This window comes from Centruroides vittatus, unplaced genomic scaffold, assembly GCF_030686945.1.
Source record: "Centruroides vittatus isolate TY-2023 unplaced genomic scaffold, ASM3068694v2 contig_1213, whole genome shotgun sequence".
Taxonomy (NCBI): Eukaryota; Metazoa; Arthropoda; class Arachnida; order Scorpiones; family Buthidae; genus Centruroides; species Centruroides vittatus.
The window spans coordinates 361,105-380,065 of record NW_027120776.1 but is presented as its reverse complement, the minus strand read 5'-3'; the positions used below and the strand labels follow the sequence as shown (position 1 = coordinate 380,065).

The 18,961-nt window shown below is 32.7% G+C and overlaps 2 protein-coding genes across 4 annotated transcripts in view; one reads left to right on the top strand and one right to left on the bottom strand.

Annotated features, from left to right (window-relative positions):
• Positions 1-5,886, top strand: part of LOC136985912 (protein NDRG3-like) — a 15,147-nt gene extending 9,261 nt beyond the window's left edge. Inside the window, exons 7-14 of one of the 3 annotated variants that reach the window (XM_067283324.1) lie at positions 3,593-3,757; positions 3,825-3,928; positions 4,012-4,077; positions 4,147-4,246; positions 4,331-4,415; positions 5,082-5,132; positions 5,281-5,421; positions 5,525-5,886. In XM_067283324.1, coding sequence (XP_067139425.1) covers positions 3,593-3,757; positions 3,825-3,928; positions 4,012-4,077; positions 4,147-4,246; positions 4,331-4,415; positions 5,082-5,132; positions 5,281-5,417 — 708 coding nt within the window. In that variant the 3' untranslated portion in view covers positions 5,418-5,421; positions 5,525-5,886. Of the gene's footprint in view, positions 1-3,592; positions 3,758-3,824; positions 3,929-4,011; positions 4,078-4,146; positions 4,247-4,330; positions 4,416-5,081; positions 5,133-5,280 lie in introns of all 3 variants that reach the window. The other 2 variants (XM_067283318.1, XM_067283333.1) reach the window with 2 other exon arrangements.
• Positions 5,016-18,961, bottom strand: LOC136985936 (2,4-dienoyl-CoA reductase [(3E)-enoyl-CoA-producing], mitochondrial-like). The gene is made up of 8 exons (XM_067283345.1): positions 18,873-18,961; positions 18,629-18,801; positions 14,523-14,580; positions 14,232-14,466; positions 7,890-7,989; positions 7,746-7,818; positions 7,529-7,675; positions 5,016-6,145 (listed from the first exon to the last, which is right to left on the bottom strand). The coding sequence occupies exons 1-8, from the start codon at positions 18,927-18,929 to the stop codon at positions 6,020-6,022; spliced, it is 969 nt and encodes a 322-aa protein (XP_067139446.1). The 5' UTR covers positions 18,930-18,961; the 3' UTR covers positions 5,016-6,019.

The window sequence follows — 18,961 nt, the reverse complement described above, 5'->3', positions numbered from 1 at the left end:
CTGTTTTAAACAGCCATCATCAGTTACAACGAACTTAAACAAAAAAGAATGCAGAAAAAATAGAACACAAGCAATACAAATATTTAAAATTCAAAAATAATTCCAAAGTAAAAATGCCGTCGTATATTAGAAACTAACAAAACTGCGCATGCGCTAAATATCGTAGTAAGAATAAAAATAAAAACAAATAACAAAAATACTTCCGCAAAAATATTTCTATTACAAGAAAAGAAACGTTATGCATTTCGGTAAAACGACTTCCATGCCGTGGATAAAGCATCTGCATCCCTATGGTTAATGCAACCCGTGTTAACGTGGGCTTTGTATATTTCCAACTTTTCTAGATGTTTCAGCATTTGTTTGTTGGTCGTGGCCCTAATAATAGATGCTTTGTCCCAATGAACGTCGACATCTTGATGCTTAGCGAAAGCTGCTAGCACAGTAGAATCTAAGCTCTTATTGATGGAGTATCTATGCTCCTTAAGCCTCTGCTTTAAATGTCTCATAGTTGCACCAACGTATACCAGATCTGTGTTAAATCGGCGATCTTTTAAAGGTATAGAATATACCCCCGTCTTAAAACTCTGGTTTTCTTTCTTCTTGTCGTTTCTTAATAATCGATATACGTCCGTCCATATTTGACCCTCCTTGCATGTGATTGTAAGATCAAGGAAATTTACATTAGAAGCACTTTCTTGGTCCAGCGCTAAAGTCAAACCATACGGGTTTTTGTTGATTTCTTGAAGGAACTGCAGAGCGCTACTATTATTTTTCCAAAGGATGAAAACATCATCAACATATCTTGCATATAAAACGATTTGATGTTGAAAGAAGGGTATGACTTTGTTTTCCAAGCGACGTAAAACAAGCTCACATAAAATAGAGGACATAGGGCTCCCCATAGGTACCCCTCTTTCTTGCAAATATGTTTCATCTTCAAATTCGAAAAACGATGTGTAACATATTAAATTTGCAAGCTCCAAAATGCTGGAATGGTATTTCGTTGAACAGAGATTATCTATATTAGCAAATATAGATAATGCAACGAAATACCATTCCAGCATTTTGGAGCTTGCAAATTTAATATGTTACACATCGTTTTTCGAATTTGAAGATGAAACATATTTGCAAGAAAGAGGGGTACCTATGGGGAGCCCTATGTCCTCTATTTTATGTGAGCTTGTTTTACGTCGCTTGGAAAACAAAGTCATACCCTTCTTTCAACATCAAATCGTTTTATATGCAAGATATGTTGATGATGTTTTCATCCTTTGGAAAAATAATAGTAGCGCTCTGCAGTTCCTTCAAGAAATCAACAAAAACCCGTATGGTTTGACTTTAGCGCTGGACCAAGAAAGTGCTTCTAATGTAAATTTCCTTGATCTTACAATCACATGCAAGGAGGGTCAAATATGGACGGACGTATATCGATTATTAAGAAACGACAAGAAGAAAGAAAACCAGAGTTTTAAGACGGGGGTATATTCTATACCTTTAAAAGATCGCCGATTTAACACAGATCTGGTATACGTTGGTGCAACTATGAGACATTTAAAGCAGAGGCTTAAGGAGCATAGATACTCCATCAATAAGAGCTTAGATTCTACTGTGCTAGCAGCTTTCGCTAAGCATCAAGATGTCGACGTTCATTGGGACAAAGCATCTATTATTAGGGCCACGACCAACAAACAAATGCTGAAACATCTAGAAAAGTTGGAAATATACAAAGCCCACGTTAACACGGGTTGCATTAACCATAGGGATGCAGATGCTTTATCCACGGCATGGAAGTCGTTTTACCGAAATGCATAACGTTTCTTTTCTTGTAATAGAAATATTTTTGCGGAAGTATTTTTGTTATTTGTTTTTATTTTTATTCTTACTACGATATTTAGCGCATGCGCAGTTTTGTTAGTTTCTAATATACGACGGCATTTTTTACTTTGGAATTATTTTTGAATTTTAAATATTTGTATTGCTTGTGTTCTATTTTTTCTGCATTCTTTTTTGTTTAAGTTCGTTGTAACTGATGATGGCTGTTTAAAACAGTCGAAAACGTTTTTATTAAATAGTTTTTTATTGCTGGAAACATTACGGTTTTTGTTTTTTTAGAAGTAATTTTTCTGTACAGCAAAAGTGTTTAAGATTTTGTGCCATATTTAATAAACAGACATTAAACAATCTGCCCTTCTAGTTTGTCAAGGGCGAGAGTATTTTATTTTTGGATCCGCGATTCTGCTTTAATACAGTTAACTTTATCAGATTTCGCACTTAGATAACTAATTGTAAATATTCTTCTTGTTATTTTGTAGTCATACAAAATTATAGTCAAAATGATGCCAGGTCATAACTTGGCAATTAAATATTTAGATATAAAAGGGGATGATTACCATATTTTATGGACTATAAGACGCACCTTAATTTTGGAGGCAATTTTTCGAAGAAAAAAGTGCGTCTTATAGTCCGTAAAATATGGTAAGTCTCCGTCTTGTATTAAATTTACTGTGTAATTCTTCATAGGAGGCAATTCTTATTGAAAAATAGTTGATAAAGAAAACTATTTTGAGACTTTCTAAACAAAATATAACAAACATTGTTATGCTATATTCAAATTTTTGTTGTATGTGGTAGTACGTAGCACACATTATATCCGTAATCATACAAAAAGGTTTATTATGAATGTAATATCCAATAAATTAGGCTGGATAAACAAGCGTACAGTAATGTTAATGCTACAAAAACAATATGTTTATTGGTTAAAGCAGATATTTATTTACTTAAGTAATTATTCTAAATTTTTGAAAATTGTGTGTGGTTATTATCAAATGCATTATTATTATTTTGATGTGACATGATGAAACTGAATATCCTGTATAAAATATCGGCACAGTCTTCTCTACAATTCATGCTTACTTTCTTAATAGAATTGCGATGGCAATACATCTGAAGCTCAAAAACTAAATATAAATCTAAATTGCCAGATTATTTTTTCCACTACAGTAAGTTTAATTGGAATTATTATTGTAATTGTAATTGGACCCAATATTGGCAGACAATCACTAACTGAAAATTCCTGTATATAAAATGGCAAAGATGGTTTAAGGTCAGCCTTACTGCTCTGGAGACCCCAGGATTGAATCAGAGTGGTTGGAAAATGCTTGGAATATTTTGAGGGCGACATGCCCCAGATATGTCGGGCCTCATTCCTGGCTGAACCCATGAATAGCATGACTAAGAGGCCCTCTTAGTGCCCACAGTAAAGTGTCAACCAAAAGAAATTCGTTGCAGGTCTTGCTTTGGATTGATCTTTTCTTCCAAAATTTTTCTAAATTAATTTTAGACAATCGTGCCACCGACTTAAATAATTTTTAATTATCAAAATTTGCCCTAAATTTAATCTAGTGTTTGGAATAATATGCTTCAACTAGTATTTATTACTTCAAAGCATCTTTGTATATTTATTTTAGTAATATTTAAATTTATACTAAAAATACACTTATTTCAACATAGTTATTTTAAGAATATGTGAATTTTAAATAAAATATTTTCTTCTAGACTTCTCTGTAATTTTAAAATATTGACATTTGAACAGTTGGCACATCCAGATTGTGTGGACGGATTATTTCTCATCAACTGCTGCTGCACTCCTTCCGGTTGGACAGAATGGGGTTATCAGAAATTAAATTCCATGTATTTACGCTCTTCTGGAATGACCGCTTCTACTCAGGAATATCTGATGTGGCATCATTTTGGAAAAGTATATTTTCGTTGATTAGATTTATTGACGTGTGATATTTTTTACTTACCAACACCTATAAAAATAGGTCACAGAAGAAAGAAATCATGATCTCATTCAAGTTTATCGACAGTATTTCAATAAATCAATAAATGCTAAGAATTTGGCAATGTTTATAGACACTTTCGTCAAGTAAGTTTTTTGTTTTGTAAGTTTTTTAAGCGAGATTTCGTCTGTTATTGGTGTCGTATAACGCACGTTTTCTCCGTTTTAAGGAGAGGTGATCTTGGAATTATTCGAGAGATGGACTTTAGCAAGAAGAAAACTGCAAAAAACTTCAGGTGTGTTTTCGTTTGTTTGTATTTTTTTTTAACTAGATATAAAATTTTATTATTATACCATCCTTTCAGTTGTCACATCTTGCTGTTAGCCGGAGCACTCTCACCTCATTTAGAAGATACTGTCACCATGAATAGCCGACTGGACCCATCAAATTCGACATGGATGAAGGTTCTTTATTTTCTCAAAAGCTTTTTTTTTTCTTTTCCATAAATTGCATTTATACGTTTACTAATTCCGAAAAATGATACACAGCTTTCGGATTGCGGAATGGTTCTCGAAGAACAACCCGGAAAGGTTAGCGAGGCGCTTCGTCTCTTCCTTCAGGGACTCGGTTACGGTATGTTTCTCTCAATTTTAGTGATTTCTGCAGTTAGTTTATAATGTGGAAATCTATACAAAATTACCAAATTATATTGGTCTATCATCGTTAATGAGAATTTGAAATAGGCATCTGTTTCTTTGAAATAATAAGACCCAAATATTAATTCCAGTGAAACATCTGATTGATGGATTAGGAAGAGAGGGTCAGTAATTTTAAATAATTACATAATGCAGCACATAAATAATTTTGCTTTGTGCTGGAAATTGATTTTTTATAGTTCCACGATGCTTCGGTAGTGATAGATGCCTCAGTTTTATTTATTATTACCTTTTTTTTCCCCCCGAAATTATTGCTATATCTTTATGAATTAAAATGAAAATTTGATTTCTAGGTCAGTTTTGAAGAGTAACGATTTTTTTAATGTTCTTGAATGTTTTTATCTTTTGTTCTATTTGCATGCAGTGTGTTATGTTTTGTTTTTCGAGCACTGCTGTATGCTTTTTTTATTTTTTCTCTATTTTTACATTTATTTTGCTGCTACTGCAATTAAAAAAAATCTTTCATGGCAGTTTGAATGTATTGTCTTGTATTTTCTTTTAAGTTATAGTTCCTTACTTTCTGTAATGCATTTTTTTATTTTGTCAACTACTAAAAACCATAATCCGAAATTTCTTTTACAAGCACTCAACCAGTTTCGCCGTAAGTCATCGTCTGCATCGTCGTGTGGAGAAGGTAATTTATCAAATAACGATACAACTAACCGCTTCCTAACATAAGTATTGTTTTGCGTGCTGTAATAATTTTGTCGCTTTATAACATATATTTGATTTTTCGACGTATTTAAGTAACTCTACAACGACCGATTTACGGTTTATTACAGTTCCGAGTCTGACCACTCGCAAATTGACTCAGTCCCGACAGAATTCATTGGAGGAGGAAGACACAGCCACAAATGGCAACAAGCAAGAAGTTCACATTGTTGAAAATCCAATCAATCAACATTCTGTTACGTGTTGAACCCGTAAGTGGCAATTTGAAAGAATATCTTCGATTTGAATCTTATCAAATTGCTTGGTTTTGTGAATGAGTGATATTTCAAGTGATCTGTTCCTTTTTATATAAAGGTCTAGAAAGTAAATAGAACTGGAGACCGATAGCAAAATTATATTTTTGAGAAAATGATAAGAGAAGTTTTTGGATTAGTCCTGTAATTTGGTGTTTTTTGGTAACCATCTTTAATATTAAAGAAAACAGAGGAAAAAAAAAATTGGTTGGATTTTTGATCTTTCTGATTGTATGTAGTCAGACGTCCTTCCTTAACAAGCAAAGGTTATCTATGCAGTTTGCTTTATGATGTTCGTCTCTGTGATGTATATGCACATTCATACGAAAATCTATTATACACAAAATCTTTTTACTTAATTATTGTACTTTAAGTATACTCTCCGAGTTATGTAATATTTTTAATATATTCAGATTTCTTTCAGGTGTCTGTTTTCAATGCTTATTGTACGTAAATTTTGTTTTCGTAATGTCTAACCGAAGTCATATATTTTACTTCGCTATTACAAATTTAATAAATTTATATATTTATAATTATTGTGGTAGTCGGTCAAAATTCATTTAGCGTCTTTTAAACGACGAATTCTACTTTCGATATCGTCCCATTCGTCTTTGGTTACGTTTACGAGCTCGTTGAACGAACCGGCTCTTGCAGGATATTCGCCGCCATCTATTCTGATAACCTATAATTCACAGAATTATGAATATATAAAATTTGTTGGTCTTATGCTAAAAATATTGTATAAAAGTACTTATTTTTATTGATTGTTTTTGAAACTTCTTTGTACTAGTCTAAAGAGGTATTGATTTTATCACTTTTTTTTTTTTTGGTTTTTTTTACAATAAACACATTATCCCATATATTTGAGTATTTCTAATGAACTGTAATAAAATTTCTCTATAGAATTCTGAGTACTAATTATTTTTATCCAAGTAAAAGTGCACTGTTAATATTTACATTTGGAACATAAAATCAGCTTCTGAAATTCTTTCATGGATAAGAAGAAAAAAAAATACATTCAGTACTTTCCTATATAACAATTACCTTTCTTCTCTGTTAATATTTGAATCAGAAACAATGTACAAAATAATTTATGAATGCAGAATAAGAATAAGAGAGAAATGAATTAAATTGAATTTATGCAAAGTATTCCAATTGTAATAAGTTGCTTTAAAGTATCAAGTGGTCTCATTGAAGGAATTTATATTAATTTGTAGATCGTACAAGTAAAGGAATGAAGCCAAAATAAACTTTGTGCATCCTATGAGAAATTACTTCGGAAATCTGCTAATTTTTGGGAAACATCAACAGTGCTCAAAAAGGAAGAACAAGTTATGACACCTTTGTGACCTTCACTTAGATGAACAAGTCTATCCAAGTGAAGGTCACAAATGAGATGCACAGAAGTCTCCTCAGCCGAACTGAAAAGTGGCAGAAGGCTGAGATGAAAGCTCGGTCAGCACAAACATTTACTAAAATGACCAAAGTGTAACCTGATTCTTGCCAAAATGTAGAAAATCCATAGTTTGCGCAAAGCAAGCTAGGCAAAGAAAATTTTTTTTTTTGCCTTAGTCCATGAGTTATCCTCCACTGCTTAGAGATATCAATCATTCTAAAGTATTAGAAGAAATACCAAGAATTAGTTCAGGCCCTACAAAGGGGTATGAAGCTCTCTGAGCCAGTAAATAATCACTTGTTAGCTATTCCCTTATACCCTGGCACCCAAGAGAAGCTTTTGAGTGCAGCCAGTTCATGACAAATCGCTCCCAAGATTTATGTACTTTCAAAGCAGTCTGATTGCCAGAAACAATATATTAATAGATAGCTATTCGGTACACTAACAATTTGGGAGTTCTCTACTACGTTTGAAGCCAGTGGGACACCTTAACACAACTGTTTAGTAGTAACTCGAGAAAAATTGCATTTTCCTAAACGCTGAGAAATTAGACAATAATTAGAAATTTTCTACACCCACCGACGCATTATGTCATTCTTTTGTTTTGAAAATTTGTAAATTAAATAAGTTATCATAATCATATTTAAAATTTATTAATTTACTCCTTACCTCTCCAGTCAACCAATTTGAGTAATCGCTAACAAGATATGCAGCAAGATTTGCCATTTCTTTTACGTCCCCCGTTCGCCCAATAGGTAATTTTTTTATTAGTTCGTTTTGTCTCGTTCCAGATGGATCGAGACGACTAAAGGCACCCTAATATAAAAATTAAAAGTTTAATAAATCTAGACGTTATATAAAAATTATAAGAAAAAAAAAAATTAACCTCTGTTTTGATTGGTCCCGGTGAGATGCAATTGAATCGCATTCCATATTTACTCCATTCCACGGCAAGAGATCTGTATTGGATGTATATTAAATATACATTTGTCGTAACAAAATAAAAGTTTGTTCGAAAAAGTAATATTACTTAGTAATGGCTTCCACGCCACTTTTTGCCGCACAGCTCGGTACGACGAATGCGGATCCGCCGGCGGTGTACGTTGCACTAACAGCAAGAAAGACCCCACCTACAAGTATATAAGATAATAAGTCTGCAGTGGCAAATATATTTTAACACTTCCAGTGAGAAAATCATTAACTACAAAAGAAAATAATCCTTTCGCTCGGCTCGACCTACAAAACAGCTTCGTATGCAGAAACAAAGTTAATGTTAATTACAAATTATATTTAAGGTTGAAATTACAAATTTACTCCATTTATTATGTTTCTTTGATATAATTAGAACTTTTTTCACACAATTCCTAAGCAATTTTCAGCTTTTTGACAATTTAATAACTCAGACTGGATGACGATTGTTATTTTAGATGTACTTTATTATGTCATTTCCTGTCTATACAATCTCTAAAGATAATGTTATTAGTATAGAACGAAGATAAGATAAAAATAGTAGTTTTTCATTGAAATTATTGTTGCATTAATGTTGCACACATTTTAATCAAAATACAAAATTATTTGCTGGTGCAATTATTCAAAAGATGTAACAATGTTTACCATATACAAGTACGCAATGAGTTACACGAAACAGTACACGCGACGTAACACGATCCAGAAACAATAATTGATCTCGGAATTTTATCTATAATTGAATTTAAGTTAAAATTGCATTATCAAATGTCAAATTTTATTACTTTTTTCTTTATATTACATTAAAAATTATTCAAATTATTTTTGTTACAGAAGAAATCTTGTAAATGCAATAAATGCCAGATTATTTCTTTCTTTTTTAATGTAATAATATCTACTTGCATTAAAATATTGGAACTTTGTAAACTTTGTTTGAAAATCAATAAATTTTATTATTGATTTAAACTATTGATAAACATACAGGAGAAACTTTTTTATGCGTAAATATTTGAGCTGAAATATTAATGGACCACCTACTTCCAACACAAAGCAAAAAAAAGTTTGTTGCCAAATGGCTACATTGTGTATTGGAGGTAAAACATAAGATAATCAATATGAAAATTTTTGAAACAATTGGATTTTGTTTCAACAATAACTTCACCTTAGTTTGGATATTTACAACATATATGACCAATGTGATTACTTCTAATATCCCAAGGAGGCACATATTGAGCTGGGCCTTTGAGAGAAGAAAAAGGAGGATATTCTCTATTCTCTACTGTTCAATAGAGAAACATTTAGTAGTCACACTTTCCACCTTGCAAACTATTTGCAATCTCCATATGAAATTTAGCTTGGTCTAATATTTCACAGCTCTATTTAATGTACTGTACATCCCTATCCCTTCATTTATATATGCAATGTAATTACATTGTGTTATTGCGCCACACATATTACATATGTCAACAGCACGTATGATACCATGGCAACACGAACGCGCAACTGTTCTATTCGAAAGTTTGAATACGTTCTGAAAGAGTTTTGAACTTGTAATGAATCTCAATAGTTAGAACCTGAGGAAGACCGAGTTAACGGTCAAAAACGTTTGTTTTCAATTAACTTTTACTGGTTTTTTCAAAGATTGTTGGGGTGAATTATTTGATTACACCAGTACATAAGTCGACGATTAACGTCTAATATTTCATTAGCTTGTTTTCCTTTATGCTGTTGGACACTTTTGCATAACAATCAAGAATTTACTATTACCAGGTTGAGCATATTATAAAAGAAGTCTAATACACCATTTTCTCAATTTTATTTTATGTTCCAATCAGGTTGTCTACAAACCAATGCCACCCATATGGCAATTGTATTCTTTGTATGATAAATGGACAATCTACTGAAATACTTTCTTTCTATCAAAACATTTTACTTATCCCACTGGATATGTTCCTGCAAAGAATGATATCAAGGTTACATATTTGTTATTCTTCCATATCGGTGAAGATATATCAACACAGTCTATTGTAGTTAAACGTGGCACGAGCTGCGAGTACATATCTTTTTCCATTGTTGTTTACAATTAGGAAATTATTATTTCTTCTAATGGTACCAAAGGAATAAATGCCTTCTTTGCTAAATGAACCATTAATGGCAATGAAATATAATAATTGTCGTGATACAATCGATAATTTTGATGGAGAGGCACGATACTAGCTAAACACAATACTAGATTTCAACTTACACCAAGTTCTGGCACACTATATATCAAATTTGTAGGCAAAGCCAGATATGCCTGTCAAAACAAAAACTTAAAGCCCCATATTTATGTGGTTTCAAAGGTACATATTAATTTGCGTGAGATCTAATCTTTGCCGAACATATTTGCTCGTCTATAGAGATGCCGTTCTAAGGAAACACTACCAAGTTTAGACGATTAATAAAAAGCTTTATTTTATGGAGGCTGTCATGTCCTGATTTATTATGTGGTATTTGTTTAGTATTATCATTTAAATGTATTTTTTTCAAATTTATTAATTTACATGGAATTTGCCAAAATAAAAAATACTAACTCTTCAGTCCAACATGAATGAGTAGGCATTTGTACTAATGATATATACAGTACAGCATTGATTATCCGACTTAATTGGGGACTGGGGATGGTCGGATAACCGAAAAGTGTGAAAAAATACATTATTAGTATAGTGTATTAGACCTGGTTTAAATACTAGCCTCCCTTTCATGGTCGAGCCAGTGCTGCCAGCTAAAACATGCAAAAATTTAACAAAAATAATATTAAAGTAGCCAAGACATAGCCAAATATTGTAGCACTGCATCACTAGCGGACATTTGAATTTAACCGACCGACTAGAACGCAGTCGGATAATCGATGCTCTACTGTATAATGAAATGCCAATATATCGTCTTATGTCCACTTTTGCAAACATTTTTGGGCTTTCTGATGAATGGATTAAAGATCAGTTTCTTCAACAATACCTATTATACATTCATCTGTGATGAAAAAAATCTTACAAGGAGTGTCCTCTTGTAATATCTCAATGGGCAAGTCAGTATTTATATGGAAATCAAGTCTTTAGAAGTTTCTATTGAGGCCTAGAAACTTTTTCCTTATTTTGTTTTTGCTCCTTTCTAGTAGAAAATTTTTGCAAATATAGTGCATTCAAACGATCTGTGCTTTATTTTTCTTGTAGTTCGAGATCATTTTCTTTACCATCATTTTGAATTTTTTTGATCCTCGATATCGGACACTTCATCATCTTCACTTTCTAATCCATTGAAGTTTTCCCAAAATTCTAATTCTTTTTGGCTTAAATATTTGTTTCCCATTCTAAAAATATATATATTTTTAATGAAAAACATGAAATATATCAATAGTATGTTATAAAAGTAACATTGCCGCCACTATCATCTATTCTGAGAGCAAATATCTCACTGAACGTATGATGTTGCCAAATGGCAACAAAGTAAAATTCAGGTTTTTAACTGATATAAAATGATATAATGTTTATCAAACTTTCAATAAAAATATACACCTCAGACTAAGGAAATATAATATTTTGTAAAAGAAATTGATAAATAATACAACACAAAAGTACCACAATTGTCACTTGTGATTTTTCTGCAATGATGTGTGCATGTTCAGACACCACTATTTAGGTGTTTTATTCCGACACCGAGTAGGTTACGGCTACTACATGGATTTTTGAGCATTTTGTGGATGGCAGTAATGCAGTCTTGTTTGCGAGACTAGGGATAAGAGGATGAAGTTGGAGATGACGAGATTCGGTTGGAAGGAGTCACTCAACTCAAGTTACTACACAAACATTTATACAATACATCACATAGTTAAGTAAGACATAATACTTGCAGTTATGTATGCTATCATTGCAAAGAGAGAGAATTCTTAAGGTACCAGAAGTTTGTAAACTCTAACAAATAATATTCCACAATGAGAACAGCAGGACAGTTCTTGGTATGCAGATCTTTGAAGTTGAATGATGTATATTGCATTGGATTGTCCTTAAGCATTAATGTAGACGAAGTATGCAATTGTAAGTCCCAGCGGCTGGATAAGAAGGCATACAAACACTAATCCGAACATTACATTAGAAATAGCTGAGACGATTTCATATTTAGAGAATAAAAATATTCTTACTAGACTATACAATAAATGAGTCCTTTTTCAATCCGTCCCTTCACACGCTTTTGTAGAGGAATTAACAAGTCTACAGCGGAACCGTCCTTTTATTTGAGGCTAACTGTCCACCGACAAATGTAAAAAACGAAGTATCAAACACAAATTCGTGTTAATAACAACCACTTGGCTTTTTTCCACCTTTATTTCCACCAAGCCAAGTGGTTGTTATTAACACGAATTTGTGTTTGATACTTCGAAGAATAATACAACACGGTTTCACAAAAATCAAATGTAAAAAAGTTAAAAGTCCTCTAGCGGTGGCTTACATAATCTTTAAAAATTAATTTAATTACATTAGAAATAGCCGAGACGATTTCATATCAAGGGACGGATCGAAAAAGGACTCATTTATTGTATAGTCTAGTAAGAATATTTTTATTCTCTAAATATGAAATCGTCTCGGCTATTTTCTAATGTAATTAAATTAATTTTTAAAGATTATGTAAGCCACCGCTAGAGGATTTTTAACTGTTTTTACATTTGTCGGCGGACAGTTAGCCTCAAATAAAAGGACGGTTCCGCTGTAGACTTGTTAATTCCTCTACAAAAGCGTGTGAAGGGACGGATCGAAAAAGGACTCATTTATTGTATAGTCTAGTAAGAATATTTTTATTCTCTAAAAACTAATCCGAACAGTTTGGGGAACAGGTGACGATTGACTGGAATTGGCCGTTCCTTGTTATATTAAAGCAGCAAAATACTTTAGAGGTGTCAAAAAGTTGCGGGAAAGGTATCACTTCCGATGCCGAGAAAGAGTGAGTTGAAACACTCTCGGGTCAGAAAGTTGACATACACTAGCTGCTCATGAGGTCATCCTTCAGTTGTTTCCCTTTATTTTTCTTGTTGAATTCTCTCACACACTTTTGAAATCTAATTGTTGACTGAGATAAATGAGGAACTAATCAAATGTGTGCCATCTACTGACCACACGGATACAGTAGAGTTCCGTACAATGCGGGGGATTCGTTATGCATTATATGAAATCGCGTTATCGAAACCTGCATTATCACACGATTTATGGAAGTTTAAACCTTGGCCTATAAGTTGAAAAAAACGTATATCTCTGACTGACAAAATTTGAGGGTTGTTGCTTGCTTTATTTGCGCATTGTACGGGACTCTACTGTATATTAAACATGTCCAGTATATTGCCAATCTCCTACACTATGTGACTAACTCAAAATTGGTTGTCAAAAGACAACAGGATGTACTTTATTACATCTTTTAAAGGGTCTATATTAATTTACATAAAATGAAATTAGTATAACTTGATGAAAAAAAGATTTTCTATCATTAAAATTTTACTCATTTTTATCGTCAACTTATAAACCTCTTTGTTTCAAGATACTACGTATTATGAAACAATAACACGTCATAAAACACTTTATCTTTCTAGATTTAATAATAAATGTTTTGTAATTTCTCAATGCAGTTATATCTTTTGTACTTTTAATGTATGATGATAGAAAAACTTTCATTGAAGAACAGTAAGATAAGGAGAGAAGACAAATTTTTCTTTTATATTTATCATACTTTTTTTTTCCTTTTTAAGGCTTATCGAGATTGAAGAATTCATAAAGATGTTGGTTTATTTCCTGTTCAATTAATAATAATCAAAAACGTTTCTTCCTTTTTTAAGATAATTCTAATTAATTATCCAAGTAGAGAGTACCCGTAAAGCGTAATAATGATAAGAAATGGAGATAAATGAATGACTTCGGTTTTCTTTCCACGAATGAATTGCCGAAGATAGAAAACAGAGGAAAAAAATGTACAATACCAAAGACAAACACTGAGATACAAGCAAAATAGTTTGAACAACTTGCCAAGTGGTTGTCTTTTACTGCCTCAGTGAATCAAGCTTGAATCCAGGTTGGCTCAAATTTTTATGAGCTGATTCAGATATGTTAGTCCCTTTCATTTGTTGCTTATTTACCCCTGCTGTGGGGTTAATAGTTCAATAATTTGTATGTGAAACATCATCTAATAATCACAAAATAGAAAATGCTATAGCTAAACAAGACTGCTTTTAATTTTAAATCATGTTAAGTATTTATCCAAATTGAGATACATAACAATACTGAAAAATATATAATATGTAGCTATGAATAAGCTAGATCTATAGTATATCACTAGCATTTGTATCTTTTCATTTTGTATTACAATTTTTACATATATACATACATACCTTTCTTTGCTTTTATAAGGCGTTTCCCAATATCTAATGTGACATAAGCAGTACCATTTAAGACGATATCTATTATAGTTCTCCACGCATTTGGCGAAAGCCTTTCCGTAGGAGAAATAAAATTCCCCGCGGCGTTATTGATGACGATATCCGGAAGTCCCAGTTCTGACTCGCACCGATCTACGGCCGATTTTATGGCTTCGGGATCACGTACGTCTGCAGAAATGGGAATCACCTAAAGCTTTTTAAGCAATTTTATGCAGTTACAGAAATAGCTTAAATTTAAATTACCTTTTGTTTCGTCAAATTTGTGATTTCTTCCGCCGTCTTCTGCAAAATATCCAGTTTCCTTTAAAAAAATTAATTACTTTTTTCACAAATGTAAATTCTATTTAAAAATATAGTTTCTGGCAGTAAAAAGCCAGTTATAAAACAAAAACAATACAAAGTATGATTTATTCAGCCGTATTCTAATAAAATTAACTGACTGACAACTCAAATGGCAGGCAATTAGGTGTATTTTTGTGCTATGAGGAAACTTAGAAAAATTTCCTCATTGCAAGTCTAGTTAAATCTGCAATTGGCAAAAATAAAGGACATTAATGACAATAGAGTGGATAGAAAAAAAACTGGAGAACCCTGATTATCTGAGATAATGTGAAGTGTGCAACCCAAGATAACTGAAAATAGAATAAAAATATGTATTGTTGTAGTTATGTTTATATGAACAATTTGTCTTGTATTGAAGTTATATGATAAAATATAACAGAAAGAAATCATTTTGGAATACACGCTACCATTATGAACTTTGTCTTACATATTACAATATAAGAAAAGTGTTTTCGCTTATAGGTTTGCCTCGAATAATGCAGAATCTCAGTTAATCAAGGCTTAGATAATCAGGGTTCAACCATAGTAATAAAATGCTTATGAAGATATAAAACTAATTTTGTCTTGATCAAATATATATATAATATGAGAGTTTAAAAAATAATCAGAAATAACTGCAACTTACGTAAGTATAACACCCATCGCAAAGCCTGATATGTTTATAGAAACACCACCAAACACCTAAATAATTAAGCTATAATTTTGCTTAAATGAAAGGTTTATAATGCATTTAGACTTTACTACTGAGCTATTTAATACTTGCAGATTATGGAAAATCCAAATTTTGAGATTAAAAGAATTACATAAAAGTTACTTCGTAATTTGTTCTCTCACAAATTGGGATTGGATAAAATAGCTCAAATAAGGTCAAAATGGAGCCGACCCTTATTTTGCAGCTCTTGCCACCCTGAATATGTATTCATATATATTTTCTGATAAACAGAATTTTATATTCTTTAGAATATAAAACAATTTAATTCACCGATGATTATAAAATACAGTGGACCCCCGATATAATGCGCGTGTCGGGCGGGAAACAACACCCTTGTTATAAGGTGAATCGCGTTATACCAAGCAGTGCGGTGTAACGCGGTTCACCTCTTTACTTTAGCAATAATGTCAAGCTTTTCTTTTACTCATCATGCATACAATAATTAAACACTATTCAAAATATATGCAGAAACTCAATACATACACAATTACTCAATACGCAGTAACAATAAAATGTGCTACTTACTAACGCTGCACGGACCCGCATAAACGTGTCTGAGCTTATCGCCCGCGCTATAACCGAGCGCGCAGTATAGTGAGCAGCATTATAACGAAGGTCCACCGTATGTCTTAAAATGTTTGGTATAATTTTTGGTATAATAATATTTCATATTTTACAAGTGTATTATAAACTATACTAGAAAAATAGTCAGCCCTAAAGCATAATTTCCAAGCTAAAATTAAAAATAAAATAATATTCTGGCATTGATAAAAGGTAATTACTAGGCAATTATATGATTTATATAATTTTCTTTTACTTTTAAAACTAAATAGCGGCACGTGGTCCGGTTTGTAGTAAATACTCGTTTCTATTTTGCCAGCGCTGAGGCGTATGTTTACTGAAAACCGGACCGCGTGCCGCTATTTATCCCCACGAACTCGTCTGATCCCTTTTTCTTTTAAAACTAATAAATGAATCAGAAAATGATCAAATTGATGGATTGTATTCTTTGGTAAGGAGTCAAGCAGCATATATAAATAATGGAAAGTGATGTTTTGGCCGATTATTTATAAAAAATGTGTAAGGTTCATGATTACCTTAGATCTGAAGTCAAAACTGTCATGGCAATAGAAGAATACTTTATTATATGCATAAGTATTTGATAATTTCTGCAAGAACCATTCTTTTTGAACAAAAAAGTAGTTCATGTTAATACTTAAAAATATTGCTATATTATAATATATATACATATATATATATACACAAGGGTTATTGTTTTCCAACCTCCACTAATGCATAAAAAAAAATTGGAAGCATGTAAAACAGGGACAAAGTACACACCTAATGAGTAGTAACTTCCCTCACCACTTAGCATTGTGCCAAGCTATTTTAGACATTTGCTACTCTGCAGTAAATGCGTAAACATGATGCCGCCAATCCAGTCTCCAGCCAACCCCGAAGTATGAGCAACAATTCAATTTCTACAGGTCGAAGAGCTGAATGGTGGTGAAATTCATCGAAGAATGTGTAATGTGTATGGTGAGAACCTCACGAGCTACGAACGTGTGCGTGGATGGTGCAAGAAATTCAAACAATGTTCACGATGAGGGCGGTCAAGGGAGGAAGTGAGTGATACCGATGATTTGGTGGACAAAGTGGATCAATTAGTGCGAGAAAGGCATCAGTTGCAATTCGTGATCTCAGCGAGGAGTTTCCTCAAATTTCAAGGTCCACACTGTATACCACTGACCGACAGTGTTAATGGTTGGCCGAATGGCCTGGTGGCAACATTCTTCGACATGGGTATACAAAAGCTGGTGTCACAGTATGACGTCTGCCTGAATCGAGAAGGCAATTATGTGGAAAAATAGGTGAACATTATAACTACCTTCTATCAATACAAATAAAGTGGTTTTGTTCTTCATTCTTGTTTTTTTATTCTGGGTCAGTGGAGGTTGAAAAAATAACCTCCGTGTATAATTGAAAATGATATTTAATTTTTATATTTTACATTTGTTTACATGTATAACAACTGACAGACTATGGAAATATTAAAAATAATTTTAATTTACAAAACAAACTATAAATTATCATTACCATGTATATGCGTAATAATAGATGTAATTTTCACGTGAAAACAATTGTTTTTATGTTGTATGTTATATGAAACATTAAGTTATGCAAAATATACTTCAGTTGTTGATTCAAGAGCAAGGCCATTTTACCTCAGGCACAGTCCTAGGGCCAAGGAAATGGAAGCCTATGGTCTGGGAAGATGTAAAGAAGAAAAAAAAAACTGTTTTACAAAAATATAAAAAGATAGGGCTATGTAGCCTTACTGTGATATAGTACCTAATGTATGTACCAGGATCAGACTGTTAGTTGTAGTAGGGTGAAAGATTGAAGTACCAGAGGAGGCCCAAAATATCTAAAAGTCTATGGGCCTGGCCATAGGTTAATAGCCTGTGGGCCTGGCCAATTTATTTATATTTTTAAGTTTGTATACTTTATTTTAAGTTGAGTAAATAAATCCTATTGATATATATAATTAATGGGTAGGGGGTCACAAAAAAGCACATTATTGTACACAATGAAGCGGAAAGGACACAAAGTATTATCTATGTAGATTTTTATTAGTTGTTTTAGAGACATACAAATTTGTTCTTACAAGCTTACTAACTAGCCATGTGAATAAACTATCAGTTAGAAAATATCTGCAGAACTTTATAGTCATTTTTCAATGTCAGAAGCCTACAAACTATTGTACATGTAATTGAAGAGGAGGGAGTTTGCCAAAATACATTATTGTACATATCAAAAGGAAGGTATCAAAAGTGTCTCGAAAACAGTGCACATCACGGATAGTCCCAAAATGAAATATAAGCTATATAATAATAAAAACTACATGACAATTTACTTATACGGTATTATGAAAACGTAACTTATTATACTTTTTCGAAGCACAAAATAAAAATGGTGAATTAATTTTCAATAAAATGAGAACCAGTTAATTACTTCTTCTTCTTCTTCTTCTCTGGCCCTCATAGTCCTTGCAGGACCTTGGCCTCATCCAGGATTTTCACCCATTCCCCTCTATTTTGAGCCTTCCTTCTCCAGCAGCTCACACCCATCCTTCTCAAATCATCTTCTACATCCTCATCCCATCTTTTTCGTGGTCTTTCTCTATACACTTGAGACACATTTCTCTCCGGAACCATTCTTTCCAAATGCCCAAATTCCCCAGTTAATTACATTAACTTAAAATTTGACCGTAGAAACAATCTTTGCACATTACCTGCTAACTATTGCAGTTTGGGCGCCCAAAGTCGAGAGTAACGTAGTCATGCCCTTGCCCAGTCCCGTGCCGCCTCCAGTAATAAAGGCAACTTTACCTTTAAACGTGTTTGCCGGCAACATAACATCCGTAACGGGCGGAAAATATCCCGTAGAATTCTTTCGAATGGCAAACTATAATACAATTAAACGTTAAGTCCTCGTAATACGATTTAGAATAACATCTAGTTCAAGTTACGTGTTACCTGCTTTGGTTGTTTCTGTAACACAAATCTTACAGATGATATTTTACTAAACCTCATGGTTGATAACAGGTTAAATAGACTTATGCATA